The sequence below is a fragment of the Oncorhynchus clarkii genome, chromosome 12 (assembly GCF_045791955.1).
Source record: "Oncorhynchus clarkii lewisi isolate Uvic-CL-2024 chromosome 12, UVic_Ocla_1.0, whole genome shotgun sequence".
Taxonomy (NCBI): domain Eukaryota; kingdom Metazoa; phylum Chordata; class Actinopteri; order Salmoniformes; family Salmonidae; genus Oncorhynchus; species Oncorhynchus clarkii.
The window spans coordinates 23,517,931-23,541,287 of record NC_092158.1 but is presented as its reverse complement, the minus strand read 5'-3'; the positions used below and the strand labels follow the sequence as shown (position 1 = coordinate 23,541,287).

General features: G+C 42.6%; 1 protein-coding gene across 2 annotated transcripts in view; it reads right to left on the bottom strand.

The window, feature by feature from the left end:
• LOC139422906 (bone morphogenetic protein 1-like) overlaps positions 1 to 22,765 on the bottom strand; it is a 52,535-nt gene extending 29,770 nt beyond the window's left edge. Inside the window, exons 1-8 of one of the 2 annotated variants that reach the window (XM_071174370.1) lie at positions 22,533 to 22,765; positions 15,409 to 15,522; positions 15,043 to 15,198; positions 14,650 to 14,767; positions 12,130 to 12,308; positions 11,912 to 12,017; positions 8,134 to 8,258; positions 7,310 to 7,425 (exon numbers count right to left, since the gene is read on the bottom strand). In XM_071174370.1, coding sequence (XP_071030471.1) covers positions 7,310 to 7,425; positions 8,134 to 8,258; positions 11,912 to 12,017; positions 12,130 to 12,308; positions 14,650 to 14,767; positions 15,043 to 15,198; positions 15,409 to 15,522; positions 22,533 to 22,671 — 1,053 coding nt within the window. In that variant the 5' untranslated portion in view covers positions 22,672 to 22,765. The remainder of the gene's footprint in view (positions 1 to 7,309; positions 7,426 to 8,133; positions 8,259 to 11,911; positions 12,018 to 12,129; positions 12,309 to 14,649; positions 14,768 to 15,042; positions 15,199 to 15,408; positions 15,523 to 22,532) is intronic. The other variant, XM_071174369.1, reaches the window with a different exon arrangement.
• Between the last annotated feature and the right edge of the window lie 592 nt (positions 22,766 to 23,357).

Here is a 23,357-nt window from a genome sequence, read left to right as displayed (position 1 = left end):
TATTACATGACCCATCAAATCAGCCAGGTATTTTTATCTGGACACTTTCTGTTTTGATATTGCTGCTATGCAAGTACCCATTTCACTGTACCATTTACACCTTCTGTACTGTATCATGTGCATGTGACAAAGAAACTTCGATATGATGTGAACCCTTAAAAAGATGGGTGGGGTTAAGGTTTAAGAGGGTATGAATGATGTTGAATAGGTGTAGACAAAAAAAGAGTTATCCAGTAGGTGTACCAAAATATTCAAGGCCATTTTCTCAAAAGTGGGGTCACAAGTTGATCAACTTTCAAAGCAGAATTACCTTTCCATTGTTCCTCAACTGCAGTGTATGATATACTAGTTTCCAACTCTGAGTCTCTACTTCTTTCCAACACAATTTCAAATTTTGCTACATAAGACCGAATCGAGGTGGTCGGTCACATACGGTGCATTCGGAAAGTATTCAGTCCCCTTGACTTTTTCCACTTTTTGTTACGTTACAGCTTAATTCTAAAATGTATTAAATAAATAAAAATCCTCAATATACACACATCCTCTTTTCATTGATCATCCTTGAGATGTTTCTACAGCTTGATTGGAGCTTGATTCGAGATGATTTCGAAAGGCACACACCTATCTACCTAAGATTTTTTTTTTTTTTAATTAAAAGTACATTACAATGATTTATTTTACGGGGAACTAATGCTGAGTTAAGGCTCCCAGGGTTGCAAGGACAAATCAGATACAAATTCAATTAGCACTGAGGAGCGAAGTAAACGGTGTCGAGGCCTTTGGGCCCAACAAGTAGCAAGATTATTTGAATCATCCCCTGAAGCCCCCTCCTGCTGTTCAAAGACCATTCACTGGCATTTTCTACAAGAAATCTGCTTCCAGAAATAAAAGCTTCTCCCAAGTGGGTGTGACACCTGCTCCCGTTGCCTGCTGCACTGCTGCTTGGATTCCACCTGGGGATCTGTTTACCGTCTGCCCTGGCCTGTCTCCCCCTGTCTGGTACAGGTACCCCCACCACACTCATCCCTGTCTCCCGAGCTTTCGCTCGCCTCCAGCACTCACGCACTGTTGGGGTGAGTAACTCTGAACTTACAATGGCTAGTCCCAAATCGTTATATATTTTATTTTTTTCTTGTGCATTCTGCCTCATGACTCCTGCATACTTTGTTGACTACAAACTTTCTTTACTCAACCATGGGACAGACTATGTTTGTTCCCACACTCGGGCCTTTGACTCTCTAATGGTTACACAGACTTTTGGCTTCCCATCCTATTCTAACCACCTCTCACCGGCTTTGTATTCATGTTACCTGATGAAATTGCTGTACAATATGATCTTGTTGCCATCTGATGCACATTCAGAAGTCATAAATCAACACTGCAGAGCTCTCCCTGTACTATGCCGTGCCTTGATTGTATTACTGTTGATGATATCTGGAAATGTGTATGTACACCTTGGCCCATCTACTGTAGCTAGCCCCAATTCTGACTTGTGTTCTGATTTCTGCTTCACTGATTTCTGCTCTCATAAAAGCCTTGGTTTTCTGCACGATAACACAAGAAGCTTATTACCTAAAATGGATTAACTGAAAGTGTGGGTTCACAGCTCCAATCCAGATGCGTTGGTCATTACTGAGACGTGGTAAAGGAAGAGTGTTTTCGGCAAGACAGATCTTACAAAGGTGGAGGGAGTGGTAATGTTTACCAAGGATCACCTTCAGTACTCGGTTGTCGCCACCAGGTCTGTACCCACACAATTTGATTTGCTGGTTTTAAACATTAAACTTTCAAATAGCTTTTTGTTGACTGTCGCTGGGTGCTAAAGTCCTCTATCAACACCGGCCTGTACCCTACCTGCCCTAAGCTCTCTCCTGGCCCCTTACACTAAGTCTGAATTTGTCCTGCTTGGTGACCTAAACTGGGACATGCTTAAACCACCTGACCAAGTCCTAAAGCAATGGGGCTCCTTAAATCTTTCTTAGATTATTACCAATCCCACAAGGTATGACTCCAAACACCCAGAAAAGGCTACTCTCCTTGATGCTATCCTCACAAATAATCCTGATAGGTATCATTGTGGTGTTTTCTGTAATGACCTTAGTGATCACTGTTTTACAGCCTGTGTTCGTAATGGCTGCTCAGTGAAACGACCTGTCCTAATTTGTCATAGACGCTTACTAAAATACTTTCATGAGCAAGCCTTTCTTCATGACATGGCCTCTGTAAATTGGTACAGAATGAGCTTGATCTGTTGAAGATGCTTAGACCTTCTTTTTTAATATTTTCAGTGGTATTGTTAACAAGCACGCCGACATAAAGAAAATTAGAATTAAAAACAGGTTCAGCCCCTGGTTCAACCGTGATCTTGCAGAGTTACTCCACCTCAAGAATAGCATTTGGCGAAAGGCTCGGTACACGAATACTCAGTCTGACTGGCTATCATTCAGGCAAATGAGAAGTAAGTGCACTCAAGCTATCCGGAAGGTCAAAGTTAGTTACTTTAAGGAGCAGTTCTCTCTCTGTGGGTCTAACCCCAAGAAGTTCTAGAAAACGGTTAAAGACCTGGAGAATAAATCCTCCTCACAGCTGCCCATATCCCTTAAATGTTGATGTGAGGTTGTTACTGACAAGAAGCACATGGCTGAGCTCTTCAATCACCACTTCATTAAGTCAGGATGCCTCCTTGCCTGTCCAACATTTCCTAATCTCCCACCCCTTCTAATGTGACTATCCCCGATGATTCTCCCTCTTTTTCCCTTGCCCCGCTACAAACTTTCTCTCTGCGGGCAGTGACTGAGTCTGAGGTGCTAAAGGAGTTCCTTAAACTTGACCCCAAAAAAACATCTGGGTCAGATGGGCCTATTTCTCTTTTGCCCTGTTTATCAAAAGTGTTGGAAAAACTTGTCAATAATCAACTGACTGGCTTTCTTGATGTCTATAGTATTCTCTTGTGTATGCAGTCTGGTTTCTGCTCAGGTTATGGATGTGTCACTGCAACCTTAAAAGGTCCTCAATGATGTCACCATGTCCTTGATTCTAAACAATATTGTGCTGCTATTTTTAGTGACTTGGCCAAAGCTTTTGATACGGTAGGCTAAGGAGTATTGGTGTCTCTGAGGGGTCTTTGGGCTAGTTTGCTAACTACCTCTCTCAAAGAGTGCAGTGTATAAAGTCAGAATAGCTGCTGTCTCAGCCACTGTCTGTCACCAAGGGAGTACCCCAAGGCTCGATCCTAGGCCCCACGCTCTTCTCAATTTACATCAACAACATACCTCAGGCAGTAGGAATGTCTCTCATCCATTTATATGGAGATGATACAGTCTTATACTCAGCTGGCCCCTTCCTGGATTTTATGTTAAATGCTCTACAACAAAGCTTTATCTACCCTTAACCTTGTCCTGAACACCTCAAAAACAAAGGTAATGTGGTTTGGTAAGGAGAATGCTCTTCTCCCCACAGGTGCGATTACTACCTCCTGAGGGTTTAGAGCTTGAGGTAGTTACGTCATACAAGTACTTAGGAGTATGGCTAGACGGTGCACTGTCCCTCTCTCAGCACATATCAAAGCTGCAGTTAAATCTAGACTTGGTTTCCTCTATCGTAATCACTCCTCTTTCACCCCAGCTGACAAAAACTAACCCTGATTCAGATGACCATCCTACTCATGCTAGATTACGGCGACACGATTTATAGATCGGCAGGTAAGGGTGCTCCCGAACGGCTAGATGTTCTTTACCATTCGGCCATCAGATTTGCCACCAATACTCCTTATAGGACACATCACTGCACTCTATACTCCTCTGTAAACTGGTCATCTCTGTATACCCGTCACAAGACCCACTGGTTGATGCTTATTTATAAAAACCCTCTTAGGCCTTACTCCGCCCTGTCTGAGATATCTACTGCAGCCCTCATCCTCCACATACAACACCCGTTCTGACAGTCACATTCTGTTAAAGATCCCCAAAGCATACACATCCCTTGGTCGCTCCTCTTTTCAGTTCGCTGCAGCTAGCGACTGGAACGAGCTGCAACAAACACTCAAACTGGACAGTTTTCTCAATCTCTTCATTCAAAGACTCAATCATGGACACTCTTACTGACAGTTGTGGCTGCTTTGTGTGATGTATTGTTGTCTCTACCTTCTTGCCTTTGTGCTGTTGAAGGTGCCCAATAATGTTTGTACCATGTTTTGTGCTGCTACCATGTTGTGTTGCTACCATGTTGTTGTTGTGTTGTGTTGATACCATGCTGTGTTGTCATGTGTTGCTGAATTGCTATGTTGATGTCTAGGCCTCTTTTATGTATTGTTGTGTTGTCTCTCTTGTTGTGATGTATGATTTGTCCTATAGGTATATTGTATTTATGATTTATTTTTAATCACAGGCCCCCGTCCCCGCAGGAGGCCTTTTGCCTTTTGGAAGGCCATCATTGTAAAAAAATGTGTACTTCATGGACTTGCCTAGTTAATTAAAAGGTCAATAAAAAAATACAAGTAAAAAAAATCTATATGAGGTCCCACAGTTGAAAATGCATGTCAAAGCAAAATCCAAGCCATGAGGTTGAAGGAATTGTCCTTAGAGCTCCGAGACAGGATTGTGTTGAGGCACAGATCTGGGGAAGGGTACCAAAATATTTATGCAGCATGGAACCACCAAGACTCTTCCTAGAGCTGGCTTCCCAGAGCAATTGGGAGAAGGGCCTTAGTCAGGGAGGTGACCAAGAACCCGATGGTCACTCTGAAAGAGCTCCAGAGTTCCTCTGTGGAGACGAGATAAACTTCTAGAAGGACAACCATCTCTGCAGCACTCCACCAATCAGGCCTTTATGGTAGAGTGGCCAGATGGAAGCCACACCTCAGTAAAAGGCACATGACAGCTCGCTCAGAGTTTGCCGAAAGGCACCTAAATACTCTCAGATCATGAGAAACAAGATTCACTTGTCTGATGAAACCAAGAATGAACTCTACGGCCTGAACGCCAAGCGTCACATCTGGAGAAAACCTGGCATCATCCCTATGGTGAAGCATGGTGGTGGCAGCATCATGCTGTGGAGATGTTTTTCAGCGGCAGTGACTGGAAGACTAGTCGGTATTGAGGGAAAGATGAACTGAGCAAAGTACAGCGAGATCCTTGATGAAAACCTGCTCCCGAGCTCTCAGGACCTCAGACTTGGACAAAGGTTCACCTTTCAACACAACAACAACGCTAAGCACACAGCCAAGACAAAGCAGGGACAAGACTCTGACTGTCCTTGAGTGGCCCAGCCAGAACCCAAACTTTAACCCAATCGAACATCTTTGTAGAGACCTGAAAATAGCTGTGCAGTGACGCTCCACATCCAACCTGACAGAGCTTGAGAGGATCTGCAGAGAAGAATGGGAGAAACTCCCCGAATACAGGTGTACCAAGCTTGTAGTGTCATACCCAAGAAAACTTTGTCATCATGGGGTATTGTGTGTAGATTGATGAGGAAATAGAACAATTTAATACATTTTCGAGTAAGGCTGTAACGTAAACAAAATGTGGAAAAAGTCAAGGGGTCTGAATACTTTCCAAATGCACTATATGGACACAGAAAAACTTAGCAAAAGAATAAATGTCCTCTCACAGTCAACTGCATTTATTTTCAGCAAACTTAACATGTGTAAATATTTGTATGAACATAACAAGATTCAACAACTGAGACATAAACTGGACAAGTTCCACAGACATGTGACTAACAGAAATGGAATAATGTGTCCCTGAACAAAGGGGGGGGGGGGGGGGGTCAAAAGTAACAGTCAGTATCTGGTGTGGCCACCAGCTGCAATAAGTACTGCAGTGCATCTCCTCTTTATGGACTGCACCAGATTTGCCAGTTCTTGCTGTGAGATGTTACTCCACTCTTCCACCAAGGCACCTGCAAGTTCCCAGACATTTCTGGGGGGAATGGCCCTAGCCTTCACCCTCCGATCCAACAGGTCCCAGACGTGCTCAATGGGATTGAGATCCGGGCTCTTTGCTGGCCATGGCAGAACACTGACATTCCTGTCTTGCAGGAAATCACACACAGAACGAGCAGTATGTGGCATTGTCATGCTGGAGGGTCATGTCAGGATGAGCCTGCAGGAAGGGTACCACATGAGGGAGGAGGATGTCTTCCCTGTAACTCACAGCGTTGAGATGACCTGCAATGACAACAAGCTCAGTCCAATTATGCTGTGACACACCGCCCCAGACCATGACGGACCCGCCACCTCCAAATTGATATCGCTCCAGAGTACAGGCCTCAGTGTAACGTTTATTCCTTCGACAATAAAAGTGAATCCGACCATCACCCCCGGTGAGACAAAACCGCGACTCGTCAGAAAAAAGCACTTTTTGCCAGTCCTGTCTGGTTCAGCGACAGTGGGTTTGTGCCCATAGGCGACATTGTTGAGGGTGATGTCTGGTGAGGAGCTGCCTTACAACAGGCCTATAAGCCCTCAGTCCAGCCTCTCTCAGCCTATTACGGACAGTCTGAGCACTGATGGAGGGATTGTGTGTTCCTTGTGTAACTCGGGCAGTTGTTGTTGACATCCTGTACCTGTCCCGCAGGTGTGATGTTCGGATGTACCAATCCTGTGCAGGTGTTGTTACACGTGGTCTGCCACTGCGAGGACGATCAGCTGTCCATCCTGTCTCCCTGTAGCACTGTGTTAGGATTCTCACAGTACGGACATTGCAATTTATTGCCCTGGCCACATCTGCAGTCCTCATGCCTCCTTGCAGTATGCCTAAGGCACATTCACACAGATGAGCAGGGACCCTGGGCATCTTTCTTTTGGTGTTTTTCAGAATTTTTCATACGTTTTCATAATTGTGACCTTAATTGCCTACCGTCTGCAAGCTGTTAGTGTCTTCACAACCGTTTTACAGGTGTATGTTCATGAATTGTTTATGGTTCATTGAACAAGCATGGGAAACAGTGTTTAAACCCTTTACAGTGAAGATGCGTGAAGTTATTTGGATTTTTACTAATTATCTTTGAAAGACATGGTCATGAAAAAGGGGCGTTTCTTTTTTTGCTGAGTTCATAATAGATGAATACTGTATATTATTATTCTTTTTTAAAAGTTATTCAAATATAAATGACCAACGTTACAATCAATTGCCATAGATTTTCTGTCAATTACCAAAATTGCTGAAGATTCTGGTAACTTTAGTAAATTACCGGTAGGTTTGCAACCCTAGAACTGATTTAACTCAAGGAGAAACTCTCTGCACAGTTGTGAACTATTTCCACAAGACAGAGTTTGACGGCTAGCCCTTGGATGTTTTCAACCCACCTTCTCTCCAGGTGTGACAGAGATCCTCCAGATACAGTGGACATAGGCTGCATATCCATTGGGATAACCAGGAGAGGAGAAGTTTCCACTACTGTCCTGTAGGCTGTCCCCACACCCTGCCCACAAAACAGCACATGGTAATAAAACAAAGAAACAGACTCGAAACACACCACAGGAATGGCATAAGCTACAATAGAGAAAGAAGGCAGTTGTCTCAACATACTGTCTCAACATACTGTAGATTTCCTTTAGCCTCAAAAAGGAGGAACAATAACTAGCACTTGAATGGTTGCTGATTTATTGGTTGTTGAATTTTAACAATGTTGGCCATTCCCGGGGCTTGAGTTCTCCAGATTACAACAATAAACTGAATTCCAATTTTTGGAAACAAAGAAACAAAAAAACAATCAACCTCCTTTCGACGATGACAACGCAAGTCCATTCATCTACTAATTTCACAGATTTTTCGTCACGGTCTTGTCTTAGACTAACACAGTAATCATCAGTCGTCATCTTTTGAATAGGCAGGGGTGGTAGTAGTTAGACCTTGTGCAGGGTTTATCAGCATGTTCTCTCTGACATTTCACATGGTGAGAATTCTACACTCTTAGAAACAAAAAGAGCTATCTATAACCTAAAAGGGTTCTTTGGCTGTAGCCATAGCTGAAACCTTTGAAGAACCCTTTTGGGTTCCAGGTAAAATGGAAGGGTTCTACATGGAACCCAAAAGGGTTCTACCTGAAACCAAAAAGGGTGCTCTTATGGGGTCAGCCAAAGAACCAGCAGTCAGGAGGGGTCAGCCTGCCAAGTAGGATTTGTCTTACTTGTACACTTGTAGAGTTTGCGAGCTTGTGTGATGTCCCCTTTGCTCAGCCTTGTCCTCTGGCCAATGGGTGGCCTGACTCCATTTACATCATAGCGAGGTAGAATGGTGTCTAAGAAAATGCCTCTGTGGTTCAGACACAAACACAAACAGGGTCAATAAGAGAGACCAATAAGAGAGACCAACACCTATTCTCCCTTTGCAGAACTGAAGTTTTCATTTGTATTAATGGACAAGAGGAAACTTTGGTTTTACTGCGAAAATTCAAAACCATTCATCTTAGATATTACCATCATTAACAACAGTTCAATCGAGTACAGGCTTAACTGAATGAACAGTAAAGACGGAATGCAATATTATATTTTATTAAATAGTTTGGGGAATCCTCAGCGCCAGATGATGTGATGGCATCAAACCCCAAAACAGTTGCTGAAAAACAGCAAGTACGAGAATGAGGGTAAGTTTACATACAAATACATCCCAATATTTGGTTGGTTGAGAGAGAGGAAGGTGATCATTGCCAAAGTGAACCAATGGGTTAAACAACAAGCGTGAAGAATGTGCATTATTGTGCCGTGCTTATACAGATGTAGGATCTTAATTTGATCACTCCTTTGTTGCTCATATAATTTCCTCCACAGCAGGGAATGCAAACTTGAGGTTTTAAAAACACTTCACTCTGGTCAAGCTTTATATTTCGATAAAACATGGTGAAGGCCCAAAATTGCCAAAATGGCTGCAAATGTTTTACTTTTAAACACTGACAAAACAGAGATGCTAGTTCTACGTCCAAATAAACAAAGATATCTGCTGTTTGATCTGACAATTAATCTGGATGGTTGTACAGTCGTCTCAAAGAAAAAATATTTGAAGAGCAGCTTTTCTCCATCTTTGTAACATTGCAAAAATCTGAAACTTTTTGTCCAAAAATGATGCAGAAAAGCTAAGCCATGCTTTTTAAACTTCAATTTTAGACAACTGCAATGCTCTACTCTCCAGCTACCCGGATAAGGCCTAGAATTTCTAAGCAAACAGCTGGAGGCAGGGCTTTCTCCTATTGATCTATATTTGTATGTGCTTTGGCAGTGGGCGGGGTTATATCCCGCCTGGTTGGCCCCATCCGAGGGTATCGTTGGACAGTGTCCCCTGACCCAGTCTCCAGTATCTATGCTGCAATAGTCTATGTGCCAGGGGGCTATGGTCAGTCTGTCCTATCTGGTGTAATTCTCCTGTCTTATCTGGTGTCCTGTGTGATGTTAAGTATACTCTCTTTGATTCTCCCATTGCGCTCTCGGAGTACCTGAGTCCTAGGACCAGGCCTCAGGACTTCCTGGCCGTCCTCAGTCCACTTGGCTATGGTACACTAACGTGCTACATTTTCCCGGACACACACACACACCTCTCTCTCCCTCTCTCCCGCCCGCTCGCCCTTTAGTCCTGAAGTGACCTGTTGCACCCTCTAAAATAACGTATTATCTGACCCTACTTGTCATCTATGAACATGTGGCCATGTACTCTTATAATCTGAACTGGGCACAGCTATATGAAGACTATCCACCCCTCAGAGCCTGGTTTGTTCCTAGGTTCCTGCCTTTCTATTGAGTTTTTCTTAGCCACCGTGCTTCTATAGTACATCTGCATTGCTTGCAGGCTGGGTTTCTGTATAAGCACTTTGTAACATCTGCTGACAACTGTGGTATGCGCGGGATAAACGCCTCCGTTCTATACATACCTTGGAAAAAATAAACGATGCATAATCCTTTGTGGAGTTCACTTTTCCAAGGTAATGTACAGAATGGAGGCGTTTATCATGCGTATACCAGAGAAAATAATACTAAAGCACACATTTACCGGCATCATTTTTTGTTGTTGAGGATATTTTCATTTTTATAAGCTCTCATCTTTCATTCGATTAGTTCGATATTAATTGACGCGACCCAGTTGTTCATTCATTATGTTCCATTGCCATGCTGGTGGCAACGTTCTTAACCCTTGCTTGCTAGCTAGCCAACTAACTATGGCTAACACGGTCACAACCCCTTCACCCAGTATAACAGCAAAGTAGCTGCATTTGTGTTTGTTTAAACCATTTTCTATCGACATTCATTTTGATACATCCATAATGATTAGCTGATGATGCCCGATTAGCTAGAAAAGTTTGCCTTCTCATCAGGATACTCGTCAACAATGACTGTTAATAACGAGGAGACAGCATTGCAAACTAGAAACGTGTGAGGATTTGACAGCATAGCGGCAGCAGGTTCATCACTCACCTCGTTAGGTCATCAGATGCTCCAAAAATAATATGTCTCTGCAAAAGCAAATCAATGCTTCCTAGCAAAAAATGTTCCTCGTTGGACCAGCATTTACTATGTATCTTATTTAAGTTTCTGTGGTTGTTGATTTAGAATTCTGTAAGTACAGTCTGCATGTGTAAGCGCATATTACATCATGATTACGAGGAGTCCCGATATCTTTTCCGACTGTCCCAATATATTTTCCAACTTGTCCCATTATTTGGTTTTAATGTCCATTCTAGAATGCCCTTCTCGCCAATCAGAAACAAGTTTTCAACACAATGCTGTGGATTAACATCCACATAATAATTCACATTTCCTGTTGCTGCAGGATTTCCTGCTGTAGCAAACTGGCTCAAATTAATATCCTACATCTGTAGGCTAAGGTAAATAGGTGAATCACATTCCGCACATGGCTATTAGGAAAGAGGAGAAGAAACAAGACGCTATGCTGATGATGATACGTTTGTATTCATTCCCACTACGCCCGTAGAATAGGAAACAAAGTTAATTATGTTGTTCTTACTGGATGAAGTTAAATGATCATTCAGACCAGCCTTCCTGATTGAACTTTCATAAACTACATTTCCACTGGAAAAGCAGTCATGAGTCGGGACAGCTGAGGCGCAAGCCATAATAAGATATTTTCACATGGGGTTCCTGTTTGACACTTTACTACTTTATTGAACTCCCTTTCTGTCCCTCAGTAGCCAGTTAGGGAGCTCACCATCACCAGGTTCCCATGGCGATGCACCCTTGAATGGCAGGCATGTGCAAACAGAGTGTTCTGAATGAGGGCTTTAGGCTGTGCCAAAGGGCTCTGTGGAGCCCAGCCCTGAATGCAAGAGAACAAGGCCACTCCAGCCCAGATTGTCACATACAAAGACCCAACTGGCAGCCCTATATTTACCCTGGCCCGCCTCCACGACCCTGGCCTGCAAAGTGTTGGTGGAGGTAAAAAAGTAAAACACAGAAAAAGCAACAGGGTAACAACATGCACGAGACTGAAATGAAAAGACGTCCGTCTTCTGTGAAATCATTCCAATCAGGACCCAATCGCCATGGCTTCCAGTGGTTATTTGCAGGAGAACTATGTGCAAAGTGTTAGTTTTGCTGGAAGACAACCAGTTCCTGACAGTGAGTGACATTGTTATTCTAACATGTATACTAATAAGAGGATTTATCATGCACGGGGGGATATGGGGATTTTGGGGGATATGGGGGATTTTTTTTTAAATGGCACTATTAATTTATTGTATACCAGACAACTAATATGCAGATACTTTGGAGATGCTTCACTGCATAAAATGTATATTTGACCTGACTAGAATATATCAGGGGAAAAGCAAAGTACTTGTGTGAATAATACTCAACTGAAGGTCAGAATACGTTACATGTTGATCCTAAGGAGTAGAATGTCCAACCAGACAGTACCTAATGAACCAAACAGAGCCTATAATGAATCAGTTGCTTTGTACCAACCTTGAAAAGGTATTCCGTGCGTAATGCATGATACTGTCAAAGTCGTACACTTCCCCAAGAGAGTCCACCTCCCCTGGCTCCATCTTCAGGAAGTTATACTCTTGACCTGGGACAAATGGGAAGAATCAATATTTGACCTGTCAGACTAAAATCAGGTATTATTCAATAATTTGACTAAACAGGCAGGCAGACAGACAGAGAAAAAGAGAGAGACTTACCTGCCTGGATGTTATCTCTGATAATACTGACATGCTCATCGCGGTCGGGCCGTGTATGCTCATGCCAGAAGCCGATCACGTGGCCCAGTTCATGCACAACGATCCCAAACTTGTCACAGTTCTTTCCTATAGAGATGGCCTGGGGACCTCCGCCCCTCCTGCCCACGTAGGAGCAACACCTGCAGAGGGAGACACAGTCTTTCAGGGGGATATGCGCTTGGGAGACAGTGGGCCTTTTCCCACAGATTGTGCTTGATTAACATTTACTTCAGTCAATTCAGCACATATAATACCTTATTGCATGTATTGAATTGAAAAACTACCCATTGATTTGTACTCATTGATTTTCTTTCAGTTCATTATTTGACCCCTGAATGAAAATGGATTGACCGTTTACCCCGCAATAACCCAGTATGTTCAAACTCTGCAGCTGGAGAAATACAATACAGCTCTAGCTCTATGGTCAGTCACACATGAAAACCAAGCCCAGATTTAGAAACTGACCAAAGACTTTGCTCTGAGGCAATGTTCCAGGTTTTCTTTTTTTGTCACATGCAATTTGTGACGATCTCAGCTAGTTTTGGAGCAAGGGGGGAAACGTGGCTATAGGAGGCGCAAAAACACTCAAAAACACACATACAGTAGCAGGTTGAAAATAATTGCACAGCACATGCAGGCAACACACACATTGTTTTAAAAAAATTGTATCCTTTATTTAAAGAGCGGGCACATTGAGATTTACAACTCTTTTACAAGTCAGCCCTGGCCAAAAAAACTGTGTACTTACACATGGTCTAGAATCAAATCCCATGTGTAGAACAACTATCTTACAGCCTCGCTCCCAGTCTTTTCTTTCTTTTTCAAAGGAGAACAGATTTTCTAACTCCTTACATATTTGTATTTATTTGTGAAATGACAGGAGCAGAGAAGCAGAGAGAAAGAGCAGCGGAATGAGAAATTCATAGGGCTGATGAAGGGTTTGAACCGGCATCTGTGTGTGGTTCCGAGGATGAGAGTGTTACTGCTAGACTATGCATTTGGAGCCAGTCCTAATCTGTCTTAAGCAAAAAATATGAGAGAAGAAAGAGCAATTAGTCCTGCAGTATGAAGTATGAACCTTGTCTGAATGGCAGACATTGTGAAAGGTTTAAGGTCAATGTGGAGGCATGTAGTTGCTGCTCATGGAGATAATCACCAGGTTTGAAACCACAGGAGCTGAAGATATAGGCTAAAATGACAGTGAAGCATTCCTGCCTGAAGTGCATTCTTTTGCATAGGAAAACATATATTTTGTGTCAAGGACAGCTGATGTACTGATGAAAATCAGGAGAGAGCTGTAATTTACCAGCAGGTGGGCATAAAGGACTTCTAAGTAGTAGGTGCGTGCATTGAGCTTTCCTGGAGAGACAAGAGAAGATTTGGTATCCTAATAGACGGGTTGGTTGTTTAGCAACAAAAGCGACGTGGGCGCAACTATGAGACAAAACAGACAGAGTTGGCATAGGTTGTTGACAACATGTACACTATATTTGGATGCAGTCTATCACAGTGCCATCAGTTTTGTCACCAAAGCCCCATATACTACCCACCACTGTGACCTGTACACTCTCGTTGGCTGGCCCTCGCTTCATACTCGTTGCCAACCCCACTGGCTACAGGTCATCTACAAGTCTTTGCTAGGTAAAGCCCCGCCTTATCTCAGCTCACTGGTCACCATAGCAGCACCCATCCGTAGTACGCGCTCCAGAAGTTATATCTCACTGGTCACCCCCAAAGCCAATTCCTCCTTCGGCCGCCTTTCCTTCCAGTTCTCTGCTGCCAATGACTGGAATGAACAGCAAAAATCATTGAAGCTGGAGACATATATCTCCCACACTAGCTTTAATAAGCACCAGCTGTCAGAGCAGCTCACAGATCACTGCACTTGTACATAGCTCATCTGTAAATAGCCCATCCAACTACCTCATCCCCATACTGTATTTATTCATTTATCTTGCTCCTTTGCACCCCAGTATATCTACCATTCCAGTGTTTAATTGCTATATTGTAATTACTTCGCCACCATGGCCTATTTCTTGCCTTCCCTCCCTTATCTTACCTCATTTGCACACAATGTATATATACTTTTTTTTCTAACGTATTATTGACTGTATGTTTGTTTATTCCATGTGTAACTCTGTGTTGTATGTGTCAAACTGCTTTGCTTTATCTTGGCCAGGTCGCAGTTGTAAATGAGAACTTGTTCTCAACTGGTTCTCAATACATTGTTACAGTTGTTGGTTAGCTAGCTAGCGAATTTTGGCCATATTAGCATCGATGTTAGATCAGTGAAAATAACAAGATAAAACTAGCTGAAACGAGTCACTTAAAATTCCCCACATCGCAGTTTCTTGTCATTGGTGCTATCTATCTGGCCATCTAGAATCACAACCTTCTGCCACATTGAAGAATGAGCTTCATATTGGTGACTTTCTCAGCTAACCTGTCTATAGCCTATTGCAACAATGGCCTGTCACTCACCCGCATGGCCGGTAGGTAAAGACTATGTAGCTCTCCTCCGTTGTCCTCTCAATGAAGGTCACGCACGTGTGCTTCTCCCAGTGACGCATGGCCTGACGGAATATCGCTCGCTGGCTGCCTAAAAGGGAGGGTGGTCCTTCAAGTGCCCTAATCAAGGACTGCACTGAGAGTCTCAGTGGATTGAATTACTGATGTCGTACATTAGTAGACAATTTATATGATTGAACATCAAAAGCAAACAAATAATGATTTATTCTCTATAATGCTACAAAGTTATGGTATGTAGCTATACTGTAGATATGTACAGACAGATGGAGAGACGTTAACAATCAATGAAGCATCTGAAAATCAAGTCAATTTAAGGTCTTTCTCTATCTCCTAGTCAGAACTCACCACTGAAATTCCCACTGATTACATATGGAATGACCCCATCTGGCCACACCCGCTCTGGTCTGGAGGTGGCAGCCCTCCTCCTGCGACGAAAGCCCTGCCCATGGCTGTCTGGAGACATGTCATTCCTACTGCTCTCACTGGTCAACGAACCATTCACTGGAACAAACACATGCAAACAGATATGTAACCCATGCAGGGTTGAGGTCATTCAGTCAATTTTAACTCAGTCCCTTCGGAAAACAAATGTAACCCCTCGTTTAAAATTCATACATGGTTTAGCAACTCAGATGGCAGTCATATGTGAACACACCCTAAATTGACCCCAATTGTGAATCCTCCATGTCCAGCATGGCTCCTGTACTGTACCTGCATCTGTGTCGTTGAAGGTCTGGATGGACCTCTGAATAACATCCAGAATGCGGTCCACCTTAAACATACGTAGGTCTTCCTCATCCAAAGCAATGTCTCCCAGGAAGGCAGCTAGAGCAGACACACAGACACAACCAAGAATTCATCCTGCAGCTGAAACATTGTTTTAATGCGATTCACAGTTGGCAAAAAAGTTTGTAAAACTAGAGAGATACTTATTTAGGCAGGCAATCAAGAAGACAGAGATGGAAAAAGTGAAAGGGAGACAACTACTGTTTTTGGTAAACCTTTATTTGTACCCGAATATATAGCTACACAGTAGTTGGAAGAAACTGGAAGTAAAGGTGGGAATCTGGTATATTTAAAAAATAAACATATCTACAGCCACTCGGCATGGTACGCATTTGAATTCAGCTGACAGTATATCACCTACAGCATGTAAAGCAGTGCTTGTGTGAAGCTATGCAGTAAGGCCCACACCCTGCCTGCTGGCTATGGTGTGTGAGCTGATGTGTGATTGGTGCTTCCCTCTCCCCCAATGGGAGGCCCTCAGGGCTCTGTTAGACTACTGTTTGACAAGCGCACACAGCTCCTACATACAGTATGCACTGCAAAATAATCCTCACATACCCACTAACTGTCACGTGTGTGAGCACATACAGTGCATTCATACTTAAACAGAGATGCCCAATAGAACACAATTATACTGAACAAAAATATAAACGCAACATGCAACAATTTCAACAATTTTATTAAGTTACCCTAATCTATGGATTTCACATGACTGGGCAGCGGTAAAGCCAGCGGTACAGCCTGTGGTGCAGCAGTGCGGCCTTGGAGGGCATAGGCCCACCCACTTGGCAGCGAGGCTCACCCACTGGGGAGAATGAGACAATCAGAATGAGTTTTCCCAGAAAAATTGCTTTATTACAGACAGAAATACTGCTCAGCAGCGTTCCCGCAGGTGAAGAAGCCAAATGTGGAGGTCCTTGCGTGGTTACACGTGGCCTGTGAATATGAGGCCAATTGGACGTACTGCCAAATTCTCTGAAATGGCATTGGTAGAGAAATACAATTTTAATCATCTGGTAACAGCTCTGGTTGACATTCCTGCAAGTCAGAATGTCAATTGCACTCTCCCTCAAAACTTGAGACATCTGTGGCATTGTGTTGTGTGACCAAACTGCACATTTTAAAGCGGCCTTTATTGTCCCCAGCACAAGGTGCACCTGTAATCATGCTGTTCAATCAGCCTCTTGAAATGCCACACCTGTCAGGTGGATGGGTTATCTTGGCAAAGGAGGAATGCTCACTAACAGGGATGTGAACACATTTGTGTACAAAACCTGAGAGAAATAAGCTGTTTGTGTGTATGGAACATTTCTGGGATTTTTCATTTCAGCTCATGAAACACTTTACATAGTGTGTTTATATTTTTGTTCAGTGTACATAAAGGGGTTGAAATAGACGTGCTTTCTGAATCTGAACCCTTTTTCCCCATGACATACAGTAATCTAAATCAACCCCACACAAACCTTATGGTCATGTTCCAATACCCATACTACCACATAGATCGGCATGATGGTGTGCAGCAGTGTGCAGATGTAGAGCTGAGAGGCCATACTCTTTGAATACCCAGACAGGCTGCTACTTGTCAGTTAGAGTAACCTGTCAAAGCATAACAATCGGAAGGCTTAATTAGCACAGTGAGTTGAGAGAAATTGATCAGAAAACAGGTTCAATTCAACCTGCCATGACAAATCGAACCTTTAGAGCCACAAAGTGTGAGATGCATGACATATAGATTGGCAAATTTCAGATATGATACTCAGAATTTATAATTAAGTAGTCAAAGCAATATGTTAAAGTAGATGCCTCTTGGGAATTTGCTGACTTCTGTCCAGAGGGAATGAGTCTAGTGGGATTGATCTACACTCTGCCTTTTTTCTCCTTTTCCCTTGTGGCTACCCTCACACTGTGACATGTTCAAATAAGGTCCATGGAAAATTAGCACTCCACAATACTAACCTAAATGACAGAGTGAAAAGAAGGAAGCCTGTACAGAATCAAAATATTCTAAAACATGCAACAAGGCACTTAAATTATACTGTCAAAAAATGTGATAAAAAATAAACTTTTGTCCTGAATACAAAGCATTATGTTTGGTGGAAAAAAAGATCACTGAGTACCACTCTTCATATTTTCAAGCATGGTGGTGGCTGCATCATGTTATGGGTATGCTTGTCATGGGCACGGACTAGAGAGATGTTTTACTAATAAAAAGAAACAAAATACAGCTATAAGTACAGGCAAAATCCTAGAGTAAGACCTGGTTTAGTCTGCTTTCCAACAAAACTGGGAGGGAAAATGCACCTTTCAGCAGGACAATAACCTAAAATACAAGGCCAAATCTACACAGGAGTTGCAGGAAATGTAAAACGTGCAGTGTATTTGAGGTTTGAAAAGGTTTTTGAAGTTTGCGATTTCAATTTTTAAGGGTTTGTATAAGTGTATAAACCCCTACAAAAATGTCCATTAATTATAATCCACATAATAATTCACATTTCCTGTTGCTGCAGGATTATTTTCCTGCTGTAACAATCTGGCTCAAATTAAGACCCTACATCTGTACATGGGTGATGATGCACCACTTCATGGGGCAAGGGAAAGTAAATTATGGAGAAGGGAACCACCAAATCCTGGGTCTAAGTAACCCTAACTAAGTACTTTGGCAATAAGCCCTGGTTGTCCCTGCCTTTGAAGCAAAGTCATTCATGCAAAGAGTGACTGTAAATGACTGCAGACCTAGGCCTACAGTGCTCAGCACATGCCTTGCAGCCAGTGGGATTTCACCGGCTTCCAACCGAGGACTACTCTGTCATGGCCTCAATGACCCCGGGTCTCCAGGCAACGGAGAGACGGATAGAAGGAAGAGGACAGAGATGATATTAGGGGGGAGAGGGAAGAAGGGAACAGGACAAAGGAGGAAATAAAGAATGGAGAGGGAAAAGTAAATATGGGGAAGGTTGGGAGGATGGAGAGAAGATGAGAGTAACGTGATATAAAAGAGGTAGAGGAAAGGGAAGAAAAGAGGGGAGTTGAGAGATGTGGGGAACCAGATAGTTGAACACAATTGTAAACTGGGTCTCCAAGAAGAGGGAGCCTATTCAGTGCACCGTCAATGTATTATTAAATACAAATAAAAAGCATCGGAGTGGATCACAATGGTGCTGTGACCCGAGTTTGATCTATTGATGTCTAGTCTGTTAGCTAATGGGGTCATTGTGAAGAGGAGGAAGAGGCCAAATGGCATTGAAGTATGATGGAGGGGGTTCAGTGAACCACGCTCACGTGATGAGTAACCTTGTCTGAGTGTACATTTTCTGAGGAAGCTCCGTGGATTAATACAACCTCAGATGATCTGAGTTCAAACTAGGTTAGCGGTTACTGAGATTTACCTAAATGTACCACCTAAAACCACTCCCTTTTCCCAGGATAAATAACTGTGAGAAACCGATAAATTGTAATAAAATATTATAAATTATTTATATGAACATGACGTGAAATGGAACTTTTAAATTATATGCAATGTCTAAATCTGGATTCTCTACGGCCTTCTCTCTAGTCACTGCATGTTCAATGCTCAGGGTGGGGACCGACAGCCAATCTCAGTATGTATCAGTATCATCTCATCATGGTAACTTTTTATTGTGACAGGTGGACCTACATTTGCTGCAGCATAGCCTATGCTACAGTAGTATAATGACCGAATGTGAGTCTAATTTACACATCTCTATCTGGCTTTCAGAGTCACCTAATTTTTAAAATGTTTATTGCAGCTGCAGAGAGTGCAAGAGCGAGCACACTCTCTCTCTCTCCATCAATTCCATTCAAATTTCTTCCAAAATAGATCATCCTGTTCAAAATTGATTTATAGCCCTATATATACAGTGGCAAGAAAAAGTATGTGAACCCCTTGGAATTACCTGGATTTCTGCATAAATTGGTCATAAAATTTGATCTGATCTTCATCTAAGTCACAACAATAGACAAACACAGTCTGCTTAAACTAATAACACACAAACAATTATATATTTTCATGTCTTTATTGAACACACTGTGTAAACATTCACAGTGTAGGGTGAGAAAAGTATGTGAACTCTTGGATTTAATAACTGGTTGACCTTCCTTTGGCAGCAATAAACTCAACCAAACATTTTCTGTAGTTGCGGATCAGACCTGCACAACGATCAGGAGGAATTTTGGACCATTCATTTTTACAAAACTGTTTCAGTTCAGCAATATTCTTAGGATGTCTGGAGTGAACCGCTCTCAAGGTCATGTTACAGCATTTTAAATCGGGTTAAGGTCAGAACTCTGATTGGGCCACTCCGGAAGTCGTACTTTCTTCTGTTCAAGCCATTCTGTTGTTGATTTACTTTGTGTTTTGGGTCGTTGCCCTGTTGCATCACCCAACTTCTGTTGAGTTTCAATTGGCGGACAGATAGTCTTACATTATCCTGCAAAATGTCTTGATAAACTTGGGAATTCATTTTTCGGCGATGATAGCAAGCTGTCCAGGCCCTGAGGCAGCAAAGCAGCCCCAAACCATGATGCTCTCTCCACCATACTTTACAGTTGGGACGAGATGTTGGTGTTTTGTGCCTTTTTCTCTCCACGCCCTAGCCGGCTCAAGATTTTTCCTTGCCCCAGTTGGCTCGGCAGGCGCCCATCCCACGTCAGGCCTCAGCCGGATCGCCATGTTTTTATGCCTCGGCCGGCCCGTCAGGCTCGTCCGGACGGGACACCGGGTGGCGCCCCTAGTGTGGGGGGGGGAGCTTCCGCTCTCCCTCCTTGGTGCTCGAGGGTGCCAGGCTACCCTGCTTAACGCACTTCAGCCACCATCATTACGCACACCTGCTCCCCTCGTCACACGCATCAGCGATCCATTACACTTACCTGGACCCACTCACCTGTGTTTATTTCCTACCCTATATCTGTCTGTTCCCGAGGTTGTCCCCCGCTTCAGCATTGTTGTCATGTTGTTTTGTTCCCCCTGTTCTGACGCTGTTCCTGTCCTGTTCCTTGTCTGTGCTTGATTAAATGTTCACTCTCCGTTCCTGCTTCTCATCATCAGCATTGGTTCTTAGAGAAAGAGGTGGGCAGACTAATAGCATTAGGGGAAATATTCTTAAAAATGATAACCAAATTTGTTATACTTTGTAGGACACATGGTGCTGCACCAGAATGTTCTCTCTGCTTTATCATGGTTTGAACGAGGTGCCTAATTCCAGCCCATATAATACAGTATAATACAATACAGTACAGTAGTACAGTTCACACTCAAAAAGATTAGCCTACTGGAGCTTGTTTAATTTATTTACCCAAGAGAGCACATCATTGTGCTTTTTATATTTTATTTTCGTGCTTAAATTTTTTGATTAAAACTATTCAAATCCAGACACAGGGTTATTTATATCCTTTAAATGCTTTTGAATGACACTTCCGGTTTTGGCGGGAAATACCGTGTTAGTGATTTATTTTCGGGATGGAACATTTGTAAAATACCGGGAAAATATTCAATCCGAGTTCAAACCCAGGTGGTCACAGATACATATAGCATTGTGGATAACAGTCGTCTGGCTGAGCAGACCCGTTTCCAAAATGAAGTACCTTGTTACATACCCTAGAGTCCAGAGTGTTTAAATTGATGGATTTAATTAAATGGACATTTCACCTTAGCTCTATATTAAAAACATCAAGACTTTGTCATAAACATAAAAAAAAGTGCTCACCACAAGCTAGAACGAGCACATTTTAATTTCACAGGTAGGATCAGGAAGTTTCGACTTCCTATGTATTAGTCTGCTTATAGTGTACCACAAGGTCCTGCATTCATAGCAAATGCACGATGCATGACAGGGCCAGAGCAGGAAGCACCGGCCCACGCTGAGCTGTAGTCTTTCAGAGGCTGAGAGAATATGTGGCACCCTGTACATCTAACAATGAATATGCCGATAGGAACATCGCTGGAAATGTCCAATGGCTCTATCGAACAAGGACAACCATATAAAGTATACCTGAACACAAATGTATAGAACGATAATCATAACATAGAGGCTTTGTGGAATGCACACAAAGCGGGACTACGTTAATGTTCAGATCTCATCCACATGAGGTCATCGGGTGTATAATTCGGTGCGTGAAACCCAGACATGACTTCTCGGTGGTCAATATGTGTGAAACAGATCTCACTGACCTAGAGGTGCCTTGGACACAATCAAAACAAACCCAGAGTCATAGGTGAAATATCCCTTTAAGGCTTTGTCCCTTGTTTTGACTCTATCATCTCTTGCACCCAATTGACATGTTCCATGTCTGTTCTTTAAAACTGTTTCATAGCTATTCCAGCCTCGCTTAAGTACAATGTTATGTCATATATATATATATATATATATATATATATATATATATATATATATACACACACACACACAGGTTTTAGGACCACATTTTGTGCCCAATGTTATTTAGCACGCCTAGATTCATCAAAAGGCCATATCCTCTGATTTGAATATTTTTCATCATGCCCCCACTTGACATGTTCCATGGCCATTCTATTCAAGTCTTCCATAGCTCTATTCCAGCCTCCTACATACACTACAGAAGGTAAAACAGGATAAATGATCTTCACATAACAGAGAACATTGAATTGTATTGAAGCAAGCTCAAAGTGATGCTTGATTGATTAATGGACAAAGGCTTTTCAGCCCAGTCTGGATTTGACAGCTGTCTGTGTGTTCCATACAATACCCCTAACACACCACTGTGGAACAATGCCCGGCGCACCATGCACGATATGGTTGGCCTTGGCCTCGAGTTTATTATCATTTCTACCATAATTGATTTCGGTAACTTTACACGCTGTTGCTATACTACGTAAGTGATGTGCTTCACCTTCGAGCGGCGCGCTTGTGAAAACAAGTTCAACTCATTGCCTGTCCCTTTAAATCAACCATCACTTCGGTCTTGCCCAATGTGCAGTCTTATCTATAAAGGGAATCCAGATAAAGCAAACTATAATTAAATATCCCATATAATATGAAACATAGTAACATTACCAGCTTTGCAGGGATCTTTGTAGTCGATTACTTCTGGGGCGCTTAGGTCAATGAAGTTACTTGTTTCCACATCCAAATCAACCGTAAGTAAAACGCGGAGACCTGATAGCAGTAACAAATAGCTCGGCATAAAAGTCATATTTTGAAGTTAATAAAAGCAGAGTTTTGGAAAATTAAAAGGAAAGAAAAGAAAGGAAAATCGGGTAGACAGAGAGGATTTGGGGAAACGCAATCTTTTTTTTTTTTTTGAGGGCGGGTTTATACACACGGTGCTGCCTCTCCACAATGTCTTTATTCTAGATCAGTGATTCGCTAACATACCCGGGCGCCAGGCCAACATCCCATAGAAAAGCTTACAAACTTAGCACACTGGAGGTCGTGACACAAAGCTGCACCCTGGTCACCAACACAGGCCAATTCAGTTTTTTTTTTAAATCAACACAATTTTGTAGTGCAATCTTGTTGTAAACTAGACTTGTAAAATGCCTATTTTTTATGTATGAACCCATACAGGATGTTATTTTCGTCACAGGGGTTTATAGCCTAGGGGCCGGATGTATGGGGTTAGGATTGAGATGGGGTGTTAGGGGTAAATTGGAGTTTAGGGTTTAAAAACTATCCAATGCTCTGGGTGAACTGAATAAGTAAACTGACCCATTTCACTAACATTTCCAGCTGAATGGTTGGTTGGTTTATCCCAGTTAGCCTAGACCTGGGTGACAGCGGGCCCTATATTACTTTCATTCAAATCAAATCAAAATCAAATCAAATTTTATTTGTCACATACACATGGTTAGCAGATGTTAATGCGAGTGTAGCGAAATG